Source organism: Brachypodium distachyon, chromosome 1, assembly GCF_000005505.3.
Source record: "Brachypodium distachyon strain Bd21 chromosome 1, Brachypodium_distachyon_v3.0, whole genome shotgun sequence".
Lineage (NCBI taxonomy): Eukaryota > Viridiplantae > Streptophyta > Magnoliopsida > Poales > Poaceae > Brachypodium > Brachypodium distachyon.
This window is the reverse complement of record NC_016131.3, coordinates 11,857,261-11,871,520: the sequence shown is the minus strand read 5'-3', so window position 1 is coordinate 11,871,520 and position 14,260 is coordinate 11,857,261. Positions and strand designations below refer to the sequence as shown.

Sequence of the window (14,260 nt, the reverse complement as noted above, 5' to 3'; positions counted from 1 at the left end):
AAAAATTACAAGATTGCAATTTATTTTGATGGTTTAGGCTTTTGATTAGTTTTATTACACATAAATGACTCTTATTCCATCTGCAGTCTAGGCCTTTTTGAATAATATGGACCCAACCAAGATGTTAAATGTGAGAACTTGTTCTCCAACAGTTTCATGATTCAAATAGCCACCACACTTTCTCAGCAATGAGACCTTTCGTAACTAGTGTAGCAAGATGAGTTAGCGTTAGCCAATGTTAGAGGTGCAACATGGTGATTCTCAGAGTACCCTTTGACCCTTTTTAGTTCAAACAAATGAACTAGTTTTTCAAAAAGTCGTGTCATTTTAAAACTTTAGTTCATTTGGTCGGCTCTAGTCAATGTAGATGCTTGACCGTGCAATCGGGAATTGTAAACTTTCTGACGAGTAATATTGACCTCAGAGTGCTTAGGAAGTGGATGTTCGATTCCCATCACCTCTACAAGCCGAAGATTAAAATAACAAGCCGTTATTTAATTATACCGTGACACGCATGCATAACTGGACCCTCGATCCTCCCTATTGTTCTTTTGAGAAGAAATACTACCACTGGATACAACAACGCACGACCGATGCCAAGAAGTTGATCAGAGCTCTCGAAGCACACGAAGCATGGTTCCACGCGGCGTGCACACGGCCTCCAACGGCACGACCTTTGGCATGGTAAGCCCGCCTCCCTCCGCCATGTCCACCTCCAAACCGTCCACCCGTTCCCAATCAAAGCACTGAACCAGCGTCGCGAGAACCATCCCGACCGTCCGCAGCGCCAGCGTCTCCCCGGGACACCTGCGCCTGCCCATCCCGAATGGAATCATAAAAGCCCCCTCGGCTTTGCCGTCCTCGAACCTCTCGGGCCTGAACTCCTCCGGACGCTCGCCCCACGCCCCCGCCGGCTCCCTGTGGATGGCGTACGCGTTCACGATGAGCATCGTGTCCGCGGGGACGTCGTAGCCGCCCACTTTCGTGTCCGCGGACGAGTGGTGCGGGAGCAGCAGCGGCGCCGCCGGGTAGAGCCGGAGCGTCTCGCTGAGGACGCACTGGAGGTAGGCGAGGCGGGGCACGTCGTCGAAGGACACCAGGCGGGACGTCCCGACGCACGAGTCCATCTCGGCCTGCGCCTTTTTGAGGACCTCGGGGTGGTTCAGCAGCAGCGACATCGCCCATTCCGTCGTCGTTGAAGTGGTCTCCGTTCCGGCCCCGAATAAGTTCTGCACGAAAATTATGGAGTGTGTTAGTGGGATCTCGTGTCGTACTCCTTGTTTGATTGTGTCCTCGAGTTTTATTTTATTCGAGTCGGGAGCAAAATTACAAACGTTGATGTTTTATCACGTGCATACAGTAGGGTAACAACAGTTCAAAGATGTTCACGATAGTCTTGTACGTGCTGACGTCTGACATGACATATTATATGTTGGGTTCTGCATGGATTTATGTACCGTACAGTGACCAGTGAACCCGACCCATGTGCACCGTGATAAAGTCTTCCAGCAGTCCAATCCTCTGCTTACGTGGAGTGGCCTCTATTTCCCAATGATATTTATCTCTCAAGATTGATGATATGATAAAAAAAAAATAGGTAGAGCAACGGAGCGGGAGTCTGGTGATTTGATATCGGTGCCTTCTGACTTCAACGAGTAATTGCAGGTCTACTGATGATGTAATTGCATGACTCAATCGTGTAGGAAAATCTGTTAACTAAACACAATCAACTACTGACAAAATAACACTGACATGAACAAGCCTTCGCTATCAATCGACTAATAGTGGACATAAGAAGTTGACTACCGAGATCGATCAGAATCAACTAGATACGGAGAGATACCATAACACTGACAATCAACTACGGACAAAATAATGAGCCGCCGCCGGGCTGCTTCTCTCGGCTACATACCAATGACGAGCAACGACTGACGAAATAATTTCTACTCCAGTAATTAACTTAGCTTAGATTGAGGCATTAGAGGGCACTCACCGCACATAGAGACTTGATCATGGTATCGGTGTAGAGCTCCGGCTCTGTCTTCTGCAGAGTGAGCATAACGGAGATCATGCTCTTCTTGTCGTCACCGTCACCACCTTCATCCAGCCTCCGGCGCTCGGCGTCGATGAGCCGCCCCAGGAACACATCCCTCCTCCTGACGAGCTTAAGGATCTTGTTCCTGACGCCCATGACGTCGAACCAGCGCAGCAGAGGCAGGTAATCCCAGAGGTTGGCGGTGCCGAGGTGCGGCACGATCTCGTCCACCAGCTTCTTGAACTCCTGGGCCTCCACGGACATGTCCACGTCGGCGTCCGCCTCGGGCCGGGTCCCCTTGGTCCGCGCGATGGTCTCCATGAGCACGCTGAGGGAGAGCTCGAACAGCCTCCGCTTCAGCTGGACCCTTGCGGGGGCCGAGGCAGAGGCGCGGAAGAGCCTGCGGGCCATGGCGCGGACCTCGGCGGAGATGACGCCGGACATGCAGGCCACGCGGTGGGCCGAGAGCAGCTGCACGGCGGCCACGCGGCGGAGGTTGCGCCAGTGTGGGCCGTAGCTGGACTGGGCCAGGCCGGCGCCGTCGAAGGAGACCAGCTGCTGCGAGGGGAACTGCGGGCGGTTGGCGAATGTCACGTCGTGCTCCGTGAAGCACTCCCTGGCGCATGCCGCGGAGGAGACCACCACGGCCCGGCGCGAGCCCAGGCGCAGGTAGAAGACCGGCCCGTGGCGCGCGGCCAGGCGGCGGAGAGCTAGGTGGAACGGGGTCTCCACCAGGTGGAGGTGGCCCAGGAACGGGATCGCAGGGGGGCTCGGCGGCAGCTGCAGCTTGCTAGTTTTCTGCTTGTTGCCATTGATCTTGCCAAGGAGGTAGTGGACCAGGAAGAGGAAGGCCAAGGAGAGGACGGCGATGTAGGCCTTATCCATGCTTAACTGGGAAACAAAGCTGCTGCTGCTGCTGCTACTACTACTGATGTACTGATGTGTCTTAATCAGGTCGCAGCTTGGACTTGATCTTTGTGGCGTGGCACCATCCCTCTGCATGGGGACCTTTATATCGAGCGGTTCGCTACCTACCACAAGGCTTGGCTTGCGGCACATACGCCATGGATGACGCCCGTCGGCTCATGACTTCATGGACATGGATAGACGATCGATCCACGTGGTTTCCTTCGGAGTTTAGTGTTGTCTGATTGGTTCTTGGAAGCGTGGTTTGTCCGGTTCCGCGTGCAGGGGCTGGATCCAGATCGGCATCGATCACTTCCTTCAGATTGTGTTGTATCTTATACTCCCTGTGTCCTGAAATTTGTATAGATTTTTATACAAATCCACGTCATTTGTTTTGAGACGGAGGAGTATATGATTAGCAACCTGTGACCTTTCCGTTCGATAAAGAAAGTTGGCGGCCTTTGTGGAAACATGCCACCGGATTGCGTCTTTTTACGTATACTATCATATCATTATAATTTTGTGATCATTTGTCAGAACACACAGCCTGACTCAAAGCTAAAAGTTGACATGTAGATATAATGAAGTACAGTACATTAAGAAATATACTCCCTCCGTTCTTTTAAAAATGTCATATTAGCTTTTATTAAGACAGTGTTTTGATCACAAATTACTGTGTGAAAATGTGGTTTACATGACATGAAACCACAAATATCATGAAGTACTTTTGATAATGAATCTAGCGATACTAATTTTATGTCATATAAATCACATCTTGACATAGTAATTTGTGATCAAAACATTTTCTTAATGAAAACTAATATGACATCTTTTAAGGAACGGAGGGAGTACATAGTTTGCTGTCAAAAAACAAGTATATATAGTTATATACCACATTTTGAAATTTAGATTTAATACTATTTTGGGAACCAAAAGAGTATTATACCATGGAGTATGTATTCCGAAATGCCTTTTCATTAGCTATGTATAGTTCTTTTTTTTCTAAACCAGTATACATTTCCCTTATTTCCTCTAGGAGTATAAACTATTTTTCGATAGAATATATATTGCTTAGTAGTATATTCTTTTCAATCAATCAAAGAAGAGTATCAATGGAGAAGTGTGTATCATCAAAGTACTCCCTCCGTTCCATAATTCTTGTCTCAATTTTGACCAAAAATGGATGTATCTATTCCTAGAAGTGTCTAGATACATGTAATATTTCGACAATAATTATGAAACGGAGAGAGTAGTATATACTGCCCATTTAGGAAACAAATATAGTATATTGTCGGAGCACGGTCTCCGGCACCGGGGATGCCGAGCACCCCCTTTTTGGTTCGGTGGAGGGCGAGGTGATCGCTCCGGCGATCGCCGGCGTGGCGATAGACACGAAGTGTAGACACAAGAGTTTTACCCACGTTCGGGCCACTCGGAGGTGTAATACCCTACGTCCTGCTTTGAGTTGTATTCACAAGTTTGAGTGCGTACAGATCACTCGGGGAGTTTCCGGGTTGGCTACTTAGGTGAACGATGTGCTATGTTCTACTCACTCGGGTTCGAACTGAGCTGAACCCTTTGACCGGTGGCAATTGCCCTCCTTTTATAAACAAGGCGGTACCACAGGTACCAATGCATGCAACGTGACATGTTGCCTAGACACGTGTCACAGCCACACGGAATACACTTTTGCGCATCCACGCTGGACGCCATGCAGCGCCCGGTCCACTGTACATGGTAGAAAAAATGGTTCTAAGGGTAGCCGCTCTAGCCTTGCTAAGCAAGCCTAGGCCTGCCGATAAGACTCATGTCGGTGCATTAAATGCACTGCGTCCGCTGTCTTGTCCTGTCTTCACTGTTCTGCGGGTCCCGCTTGCATGCCCGAGCGCGGGTTGCTGTGGTGCACCTTCCCAGCTAGCGCACCGGCTAGTTGCCGGGAGGCGTTCCTTCGGCTTCCCGGGACCGGGGTTCCCGGCAGCATATTGTACTCGGCCCTTAACTTTAGCTTCAGTAGGGGTCGTCTCCTCGAGGTAGGCTTCCCGGACTCGTCGCTTCCCGGGAGTCCTTCCTGATGGGGCTTCGTCACTGGCGAGCCACGCGGTACGACAGTAGCCCCCGGGCGTGGACCGGTAGCCTTGAAGCTCCCAGCAAGTGCTATTCTCGGTCGGTTGCCGGGCTACGCCCTATCCGACGCGTGGGTCCCAAGGGGGAAACCTCCTGGCACCCGACCTCGTGGGCCGCATTTATAGTTCCACTTTTCCGAGTGAAACAGTCGGACGCACGATTTCGTGCCTTATCCCCCTTAATCACCAGAGAGTTAAGGCCTCGTCGCGCACCTCCCCCCCCTCTTAATCTCCGATTCTTTAGGGCACTTTATTGCCGATCGTGGGGGTGTCCGTTGTAATCTGCCAGCCCCGATAAATACTCAAGGCCGGCGGCGGGCACTCCCCATTGTCTCTCGCTCCTGCCATTGCCTCCTCCCAAGCTCCCCGAGCCCCAACTCCGACCAAATCTCCTCCCCACCTCCACCGATGTCTTCCAAGGGCCAGAACCGTCCCAAGGGGAGCACCAGCAAAGGGGAAAAGCGCTAAAAGGCCGGCAAGAAGGAGCTATCGGACAGAGCCCGGAAGGATGACGAAATGTGAGCCAAGTTCGCTTTCTTCTCCCCCGGGTACAACGGCGAGGGAGTCGACAAGCTGGTCCTGGCGCTGGCCACCAAGCACAATGAGCACGGGCCAACGCGGGTCCTCCCCGTCGGCGCAGAGCGCGACGGGCACTACTTCCGGATCTTTGGGAGGTTCATCCTTGCCGTGTTCGTGCCACCGCACTCCTACTTCCTCTCGGCCATCATGGAGACCTACGGGCTCATCATGGTGCAGCTTCACCCCACGCCGTTCTTCACATTGGCTGTTTTCCAACACCTTTGTGAAGCGTTCGTGTGGGTGATGCCGTCGGTGGCGCTATTCCGCCACTATTACTACCCGAGGGTGGAGAAGAAGGCTCCGCTGTCCTCGGGGGTAGTGTTCCGATTCCACGACAGAATCAAATCGGAATTCATCGAGTTGGGGAAGAAGAAGATCAAGCACGAGTGGCGCACGACTGGTGCTGGGTGCGCACCGACCAGCTCCAGGAGTTCCACGAGGAGCCGCTCGGGCCTCCGAAGGGCTCTGACGACTGAACGCTCCGTGACCAGAAGGACGAGGAGCTGGCCCCAATTTGTGCGAAGATCAAGGCGCTCCGTGAGGACGGGCTCATGGACACGGATGTGGCGCGCCCCTTCATCGGGAGGCACGTGGCCCCCCTGGAGCGGCGCTCGCATCCGGCGTGGATGTATACCAGGGCCGGCGAACGGACCCGGCTGCAGCGCACGAACCTCTTCCTGGAGAAAGTGCAGTTCTGGGTGAAGGGTATCATCGGCGAGGACGAACCTTACCAGCTGCTCCCGCCTAGAGCGCACTGGCTCCACGTCGGGATCCCAAACCCGGGAGCCCGGGATCTCCCACTCTGCGACGAGTGGGGGATCGTGGAGGACCCCTCGGCGCAACCCTCACCCCCGCAGCCCAGGTCCCGGAAGGGCAAGGAGCCGGTTGCCGACTCGGGGAAAGGGGGCCAAGGCAAGGCCTCTGCCAAGGCAGAGGGCTCGGACTCCGATGACTCCTCGCTGGGCGTCGGGGGAGACCTCAGCGACGACGACGTTCCCCCGGCAGCCGGAGAAGTCTTGCCAGAGGAGGACGACGAGGAAGATGACGTCCCCCTGGTGATGCGGTCCGTGGTGGAGCGGGCGGCAGGTGGGAGGCCAGCCCGCAGCTCTAGGAGCCTCACGGCGACGCGGGGGCTGGGACCTCCAGCGGCAGTGGCGCGGCTGCAGCAGCCGCCCCGACCACCCTGGCAACTCCGAAAGCTCCCTCCGCGCGAAGCGGCCATACGGCGAGGAGCATCCTGGTGGACAGGGTGCTCAAGCTCAAGCCGGCGGGGTAAGTCCAATGTTGTCCAGAACAGTTTTCATTCGCGAAATTATTTTGTGCCTGACTAATCTATTTTTGCATTTTCCAGTTCGTCAAGGAAGAGGGGGCAGGCCAGCGTGTCGCCGGCAGCCCCAACCAAGAAGCCTCGCCCGGCATCGGGCGGCGGCGACCAAGACACTGCTGACGCTGCGGTTTCGACGGCGGCAGCGGCCCTTGGGGACCCAAGCGTCCCCGATTCGAGCTCGATGGTCAATCCCATGCTTGACGCAAGTTCGTGCAAGTTTGGACACTTCCTTTACCTGTTCCCGTCAATCCCATGCTTGACGCAGGTGCCGTTCGTGCAGCTGCAGGAGGGGCTCCGGCTGCGCCCGCGCCTACAGAGGTGCGGCTCATCGACCTTATTGGCGAGGTCGATGACGATGCTCCGGCGGAGGTTGCCTCCGTCGGAGCCCTTCAGCAATCAGTCACGGGGCCTGCCGGGGCCGTGACTGCTGCCATAGGTGACGCCACGCAGGGGGCGCCATCTGAGGTGGGCGACACAGAGCAACCTCCGCCAACCGGGGCAGGCGGTGGTGCCCTGGAGAAGCCCCCGAGCCCCCAGCTCACCCCTTCGGACGAGCAAGGAGCAGCGGGGCTCAGCCATGCCGGGGGCGCGCCATCAAACCCCGACGCGCCCTCGGGGTCACGGACGGTCGCGGCGGGGTCCACCTCCTCCGCCGGAGCCGCCTTCAGCCTAGGAGCACGGGAGCTCGCCGGGCGGACTTGGGGTCGGATCACCTTCGACCCCAGCGTGTTCCAGCAGGGACACCAAGTGATCGACAACATCCAGCAGCAGCAGCCGATGTTCGTCGATTTCTTCAACGACACGCAGCAGCACCACGCCCGTGTAGTGGCAGAACTGGGCGCAGCGCGACGGGAGGCGCAGGAGCAGCGCACCGAGCTGCAGCGGCTCTGAGAGGAGCTCCAGCAGGCGCGGGAAGCCGGGGCTACGCTTGCTGTGCAAGGGGTGCCGGAGGCGCAGGTCCTCCAGCAGTTGTGGGATCTCCAGCAAGAGCACCAGCGGGAGCTCGAGCTGGTGAAGGCCACACACGCCAAGAGCGAGGAGGAGCACCAGGCGGCTCTGGACTCGTTCCAAGGGCATCTTCGGGAGAAGACGGACTTACTGTCAGGCTACTCCCCGAAGATCCAGCGCCTCCGCCGTGAGGTCGGAGAGCTGGAGACGGCGGGCGCAACAGCAGCCGAAGCCTCAGCGCGCTGGGAGAAGGAGCTGCAGGACCAGGCCCGCTCCCGGGAGCACAAGCTTGAGGGGAAGCTCAAGGCCGCCCAAGATGCCAGCTCGTCCCTTTAGGGCGAGCTCGACATGGTGCGGCAGGAACTCTGGCTGATCGACGACGACAACACCAAGAAGGCGTCGGAGATCGGTAGGCTGAAGTCCGAGTGCCGCGAGCACAAGCTGCAGGCCCAGGAGGCTCGCGGTGCGTGCACAGAGCTGCGGGCCTGCAGGATAGGGGAGGTGGCCAGGCTGAAGAAGCTGGCCGACTCGGCGGTGGAGGCGCTGCAGGGGTTCGACATCCCTGTGGCTTCGTTCGATGGGGCAAACATGGGAAGATTCACTTCGTTCTTCGCAGACTTCGTCGGCCGACTGAGCGGCCTACAGAGCTGTGTCACGGCCTTCGGGGACCGGCAAGTCAACCTTGCGGCCGAGCAGGTCACCGGGTAGATTCTCACCCGGGTCCACTCCGCCCACCCCGACTTCCGTTCGAGTCGGTCTTCGACGCCTGTTCGGACGACGAAGAGGTCAAGACCCACCTAGAGGCGGTGCAGGACGTCGTGGACGAGATGGTGGCGCGAATGCAGGGCAAGGTCGACGAAGCCGCTACTGAGGAGGTTGCCGGAGAAGCCCCCGATGCCGAGGATGCCCCTGACACCGACGCAGCCGCCCGGGAGCACCTCCCGCGTAGTTCCCTTCCTGCTCTTTTTTTTTATTTCCCCGCAAGTGGCACGTGACGCCTTAGAACTTTTTATGTTAGCTTTCCTTTGTCATTATCAGTGTTACTCGTCAACTTGTTTTGTCCAAGCTTTGGTATATATCCAATGCTACTTTTACTTGCTTCTTTGCTTAAGACTAGCTTGCCGGGGAGGAGCTTTGTCTTTCTCGTGTTTTAGCCTTGCGTACCCGGGGACTCGCCAACCTCATGCTTGGTCAGACTAGGGACCCGGGACGGACCCGCGGTGCCGACCTAGGACCAAACAGGAGCGGCTAGTCACTCTGCCTGCGGGTTAACTACCCCAGCGCGCACGCCTCCGGGACGGACCCATGAGCCACGTGCGGGGGGCGTCCTCACCCCGCAAGCGTCCTTCCTACGCTCCGGCTACACGGGGACAGAGCTTACCTCAGCAAGCCAGCGTTACTAAAGGGGAAAAACCAAGGACCCAAAATGAGATACTTAGCTTCCCGTTCCCTTTGGACTTGTAGCTCCTTGCTGAAAGCCGTGGCAAGGACGCTGTGGCAGTGCACCCTCCAACGACATGCGCGGAGGCATGCACCACCACAGCGTCTTCGCGACGCCCTCGCCCACTGCATAAGAGATGTGGCAGGGCCGCGATGGTGGGAACACCCTCAGCGACAAGCGCAAAGGGATGCACCACCATCGCCTCTCTGTGACATCTCTTGTTTTCTTGCCCGTTGCTGGTGTTGCACTTGCCCTGGTCTCCTTAAATAGCCAAAGCGCTGCTCTTGCCTCCACACGCCCGGGACCACCAGTCACCGCGTGGAGGCACTGGCCCTGTCTCAGTTTCCTACATCAAGCCTCGAAGTAATTGCCATATATGTACAACTTACTCGCAAGACGATGACACCCGTGACCGCCCCACGAGCGTCACAGTGTGCCTTCGCCTCATCCCTATCCTGCATGTCAGATTCCCGCAGTGCCCAAGGTACATAGCAAAAAAATTCAAAATGTACGAAAAACAATATAAACTGGATAACCTCTTGCCTCCCAGCCCCCGGACATAGAAGAGTCGACCTCAGACATGCGTGTGAGCATCTCTACATTTCCACGGTGCCTCTCTGGCATGTAGCACGTTGCGGACGGGTCCGGCAACTGCTAGGCCTCGTTCCGGGCGTCCCGGCAACGAGCTTGGTTTATTCTGTGCACCTGGAGCAGGAGACAGAAGCATTCACGGACAGCAAAGCACAATATTTACCAATGCAACACTTATCTTTATCCAACTTTGTGCTAGCGGATTACAATCGGGTCTTGCCCGGCTACACTAGCTTAAAGAGGCACGCTGCCGCAGCGTCACCCGTGGGTAAGGCGCCACCGTTTCACAGGTAGAACTTGCGTAGGTGCTCAATGTTCCAACTATTGGACACCGGCAAGCATTCTTCGGTTTCCAGCCGGACAACCCTCGGTCTGGTCACCTGCACTACCCGGAAAGGGCCTTCCCAGATTGGAGTCAACTTGTTCCCGCCTTCGTTCCTTGTATCCGGCGCAGGACGAGGTCTCCAACCTCGAGCCCCCGGGGACGGACTCTCCTGTCGTGATAACGACGGAGTCCCTGATGGTAGCTTGTAGCTCGTACAGCAGCCCGGCATCGAATCTCCTCGATGAAGGTAAGGTCATCAATCCTCTACGTGTGTTGGCTCTTGTCGCCGTACTTGAGCTCGAGGGGCAGCACAGCTTCTGCCCCGTAGACGAGGGCAAACGGAGTTTGACCCGTCGCCCGACTCGGCATGGTTCTGCAGTGACCACAGCACGGGCTGGAGTTCTTCAACCCAGTGTTTCCCGTGGCCTTTGAGCTTGTCAAAGGTTCTCGTCTTGAGCCCCCGCAGCACCTCTGCGTTGGCTCGCTCAACTTGCCCATTGCTCCTCGGATGAGCAACAGAGGCAAAGTGAATCTTAGTGCCATGTCCTCGCAGTAAGCTCGGAACACCGCACTAGTGAATTGCGTGCCATTGTCGGTGATGATGCCGTTAGGCACACCAAACCGGCACACTATGCCCTTGAAGAACTTGATGGCTACCTGCGCCGTGACGGCTCGGACAGGCTCCATCTCGACCCACTTCGAGAACTTGTCGATGGCCACCAGTAGGTACTCATAGCCGCCAACTGCTCTCGGTAGTTTGCCGACGATGTCCAACCCCAGACCGCGAACGGCCATGAGGACGGGATGACTTGCAGGGCTTGCGCTGGTTGGTTGCTCTTCTTGGCGTGAAACTGGCATGCTTCACAGGTCTTGACTAATTGTTCGGCATCGGCTAGTGCTGTCGGCCAGTAGAAGCCGTGCCGGAACGCTTTCCCAGCTAGTGCCCTAGAGGCCACATGGTGTGAGCATGTGCTTCCAGCAATGCGCGCCCTTCCTCTTGGGGCACACAGAGGAGCATGACTTCGTTAGGACGCCTCCGGTAGAGTTCTCCGTCCACCAGGGCGTGCATTTTAGCTTGCCGGGCTACTCGCTCCGCGGCAACGTCTTCCTCCGGGAGAGTCACGTCCTTGAGGTAGCGAATAATATCCGTCCCCCAAGGTGGTGGCTCCTGGCTAGTATATGCCACCAATTTGGCGGCATAGTCTCCTGCAGCTGCAGAGTCACCTTGAGTTGCCGGAGGGGCTTCCCCGCAACTGCCTTGGGGTTGACAGAGGGCTTAGACTGCCTCTGCACGAACACCCCAGAAGGCACCTTGCTGCGTTCCGCTGCCCACCTGGACAGTTCATCCGCAACAAAATTGTCCTTGCGCTTTACGTGCTCAAATCGAAGTCCTTTGAACTTGGACTCCAATTTTCACACTTCCTCCATGTACGCTGCCATCTGGGGGCAGTCATAGTCCTTGTTTATCTGGTTGATCACGAGTTGGGAGTCTCCGCGAACAACCAAGCGCTTGATGTCGAGAGCGATCACCGCGCGTAGCCCGGCAAGTAGTCCGTCGTACTCTGCAGTGTTGTTGCTGGAGTTGGTGAAGTCGAGCTGTATCACAAACTTGAGCTGGTCTCTGGTGGGCGACACGATCACCACTCCGGCACTGGCGCCCTGCAAGCAGAAGACGCCGTCGAAGTACATGATCCAGTACCTTCGTACAATCTGCCGGCAAGGCTTGCTCCATAAGAGATGTGGCAGGCTTGTTCCCACCATCGCGGCCCTGCCACATCTCTTATGCAGCGGGGATGCCGAGCACCCCCTTTTTTCTTCGGTGGACGGCGAGGTGATCGCTCCGGTGATCGCCGGCGTGGCGATAGACACGAAGTGTAGACACAAGAGTTTTACCCAGGCTCGGGTCACCTGGAGGTGTAATACCCTACGTCCTGCTTTGAGTTGTATTCACAAGTTTGAGTGCGTACAGATCACCTGGGGAGTTTCCGGGCTGGCTATTTAGGTGAACGTTGTGCTATGTTCTACTCACTCGGGTTCGAACTGAGCTGAACCCTTTGACCGGTGGCAATGGCCCTCCTTTTATAGACAAGGAGATACCACAGGTGCCAATGCATGCAGCGTGACACGTTGCCTAGACGCGTGTCGCAGCCACACGGAATACACTTTTGCTCATCCACGCTGGACGCCATGCAGCGCCCGGTCCACTGTACACGGTAGAAAAAATGGTTCTCAGGGTAGCCGCTCTAGCCTTGCTAAGCAAGCCTAGGCCTGCCGATAAGACTCATGTCGGTGCATTAAATGCACTGCGCCCGCTGTCTTGTCCTGTCTTCACTGTTCTGCGGGTCCCGCTTGCATGCCCGAGCGCGGGTTGCTGTGGTGCACCTTCCCAGCTAGCGCACCGGCTAGTTGCCGGGAGGCGTTCCTTCGGCTTTCCGGGACCGGGGTTCCCGGGAGTATCTTGTACTCGACCCTTAGTTTTAGCTTCACTAAGGGTCGTCTCCTCGAGGCAGCCTTCCCGGGAGTCCTTCCTGATGGGGCTTCGTCACTGGCGACCCACGCGTCCCGTATCAATGGTACCCAGTGGGCCACTGGTACGACATATATGTTGTTCCATTTGAAAAGTATTATATACTATATATTGCTTCTAATAAAAGCGTTTGTTGCTGAATTCAAAAAGAATATGTCAAGGTCGAACGGCTAAAAAGTACTTCCTCTAATCCTAAATTCTTAACTCAAAATTGCCAAAATATTGACGTATTTATTCTTAAAAAGCGTCTAGATACATGTAATATTTTGACAACAATTTAGGATCGGAGGGAGTAGTATATATCGGCTAAAATCTTCTCCTTTTGTACTACTCCCCCCCCCCCCCCCCCCCCCCGAAGTTGTATATACCACTTTCTCGGATGGAGTATATGGTACTCTTAAAAACTGTATAATTCATTTGTAGGAGGAGTACAAACTTCCGTGCGTATGAATGTCATGTCGTGTTAGTACGCAAGATGGTAATTTCGTACGTTTAGGGCCAGGTGGTGTGTTGTGGCAAATGACTATGAAATTGTAATGGTACTTGACATGCGCAATTCATTTTAATTTTTTTGCGAATTTTGGGAAGCTACATAATTCATGATTTTCCTCTGTCACGCAGGGTGCTTTTTTTTTTGTTGAGAAATCACGCAATGTGCTTGTGTGGGTTATTTCGGCCTGCCTATGAGCTGGATGTCCCTAGTGGACTTTATGGGCTGTGCGTGTTTTATTTCCATTGTTCCATTTCCTGTGGGCTACCCAGTGATCTTTCTGTTGTGTGTGTGTGGACATTGCGGGCTTGTATGTGCTCCAATATAGCGCCGACCTAATGGGCTCATATGCACAACAGAAATCACAGAAAAATAACAAAAGCCCGACTTGACTCCTGCCACTCCTGGCACAAGAAAAGAAGTTGGTTTACCCCCTAAAAAGAAAAAGCAGCAAGCCTCTCGTGTAAAAAAGAAAGAAAACATTTCTATTCCGTTTTTCTTGAAAAGGTGAAAGATCCCCGGCAATTTCTATTCCGTATCACTCCCGTCAAAAAACATAAAATATGTAAAAGCTAAAAATCTTTAGACCTCGTTTGGCTCTTATCATTTTGGTATAGAATTCTAAAATTCATTATGGATTATAGGAACCAACTTGTTTGGCTGCATGAGATTGCGTACAAGAATTCAGTTTGAAAATTCATGGAATCATACTACCCCAATTCCTCTCTAAAACTAAAAGTCACCATTTCTCTGGATTTGCCTCCCATTCTACAAATCCATGGGACAAACAAACATGATTTTTGAATCCGAATTTCAATTCAACCAAATGGAATACTATAAAAAATTAATTTAATTTGTACTCAATGAAATAAAATCAGGCTACCAAACAAGCTGTTATATTTTTGTATATAGGTTGCCCCGTCTTATCTAACTCTCCCTGTCAAAACACAACATGCCAGCATACTTAT

The 14,260-nt window shown here is 54.4% G+C and overlaps 1 protein-coding gene across 1 annotated transcript; it reads right to left on the bottom strand.

Moving 5' to 3' along the window:
- Positions 1-390: 390 nt before the first annotated feature.
- On the bottom strand, positions 391-3,052 carry LOC100834283 (isoflavone 2'-hydroxylase). The gene is made up of 2 exons (XM_003562248.4): positions 1,994-3,052; positions 391-1,229 (listed from the first exon to the last, which is right to left on the bottom strand). Exons 1-2 carry the CDS (start codon positions 3,035-3,037, stop codon positions 609-611), a joined length of 1,665 nt encoding a protein of 554 aa, XP_003562296.2. The 5' UTR covers positions 3,038-3,052; the 3' UTR covers positions 391-608.
- Positions 3,053-14,260: the final 11,208 nt, after the last annotated feature.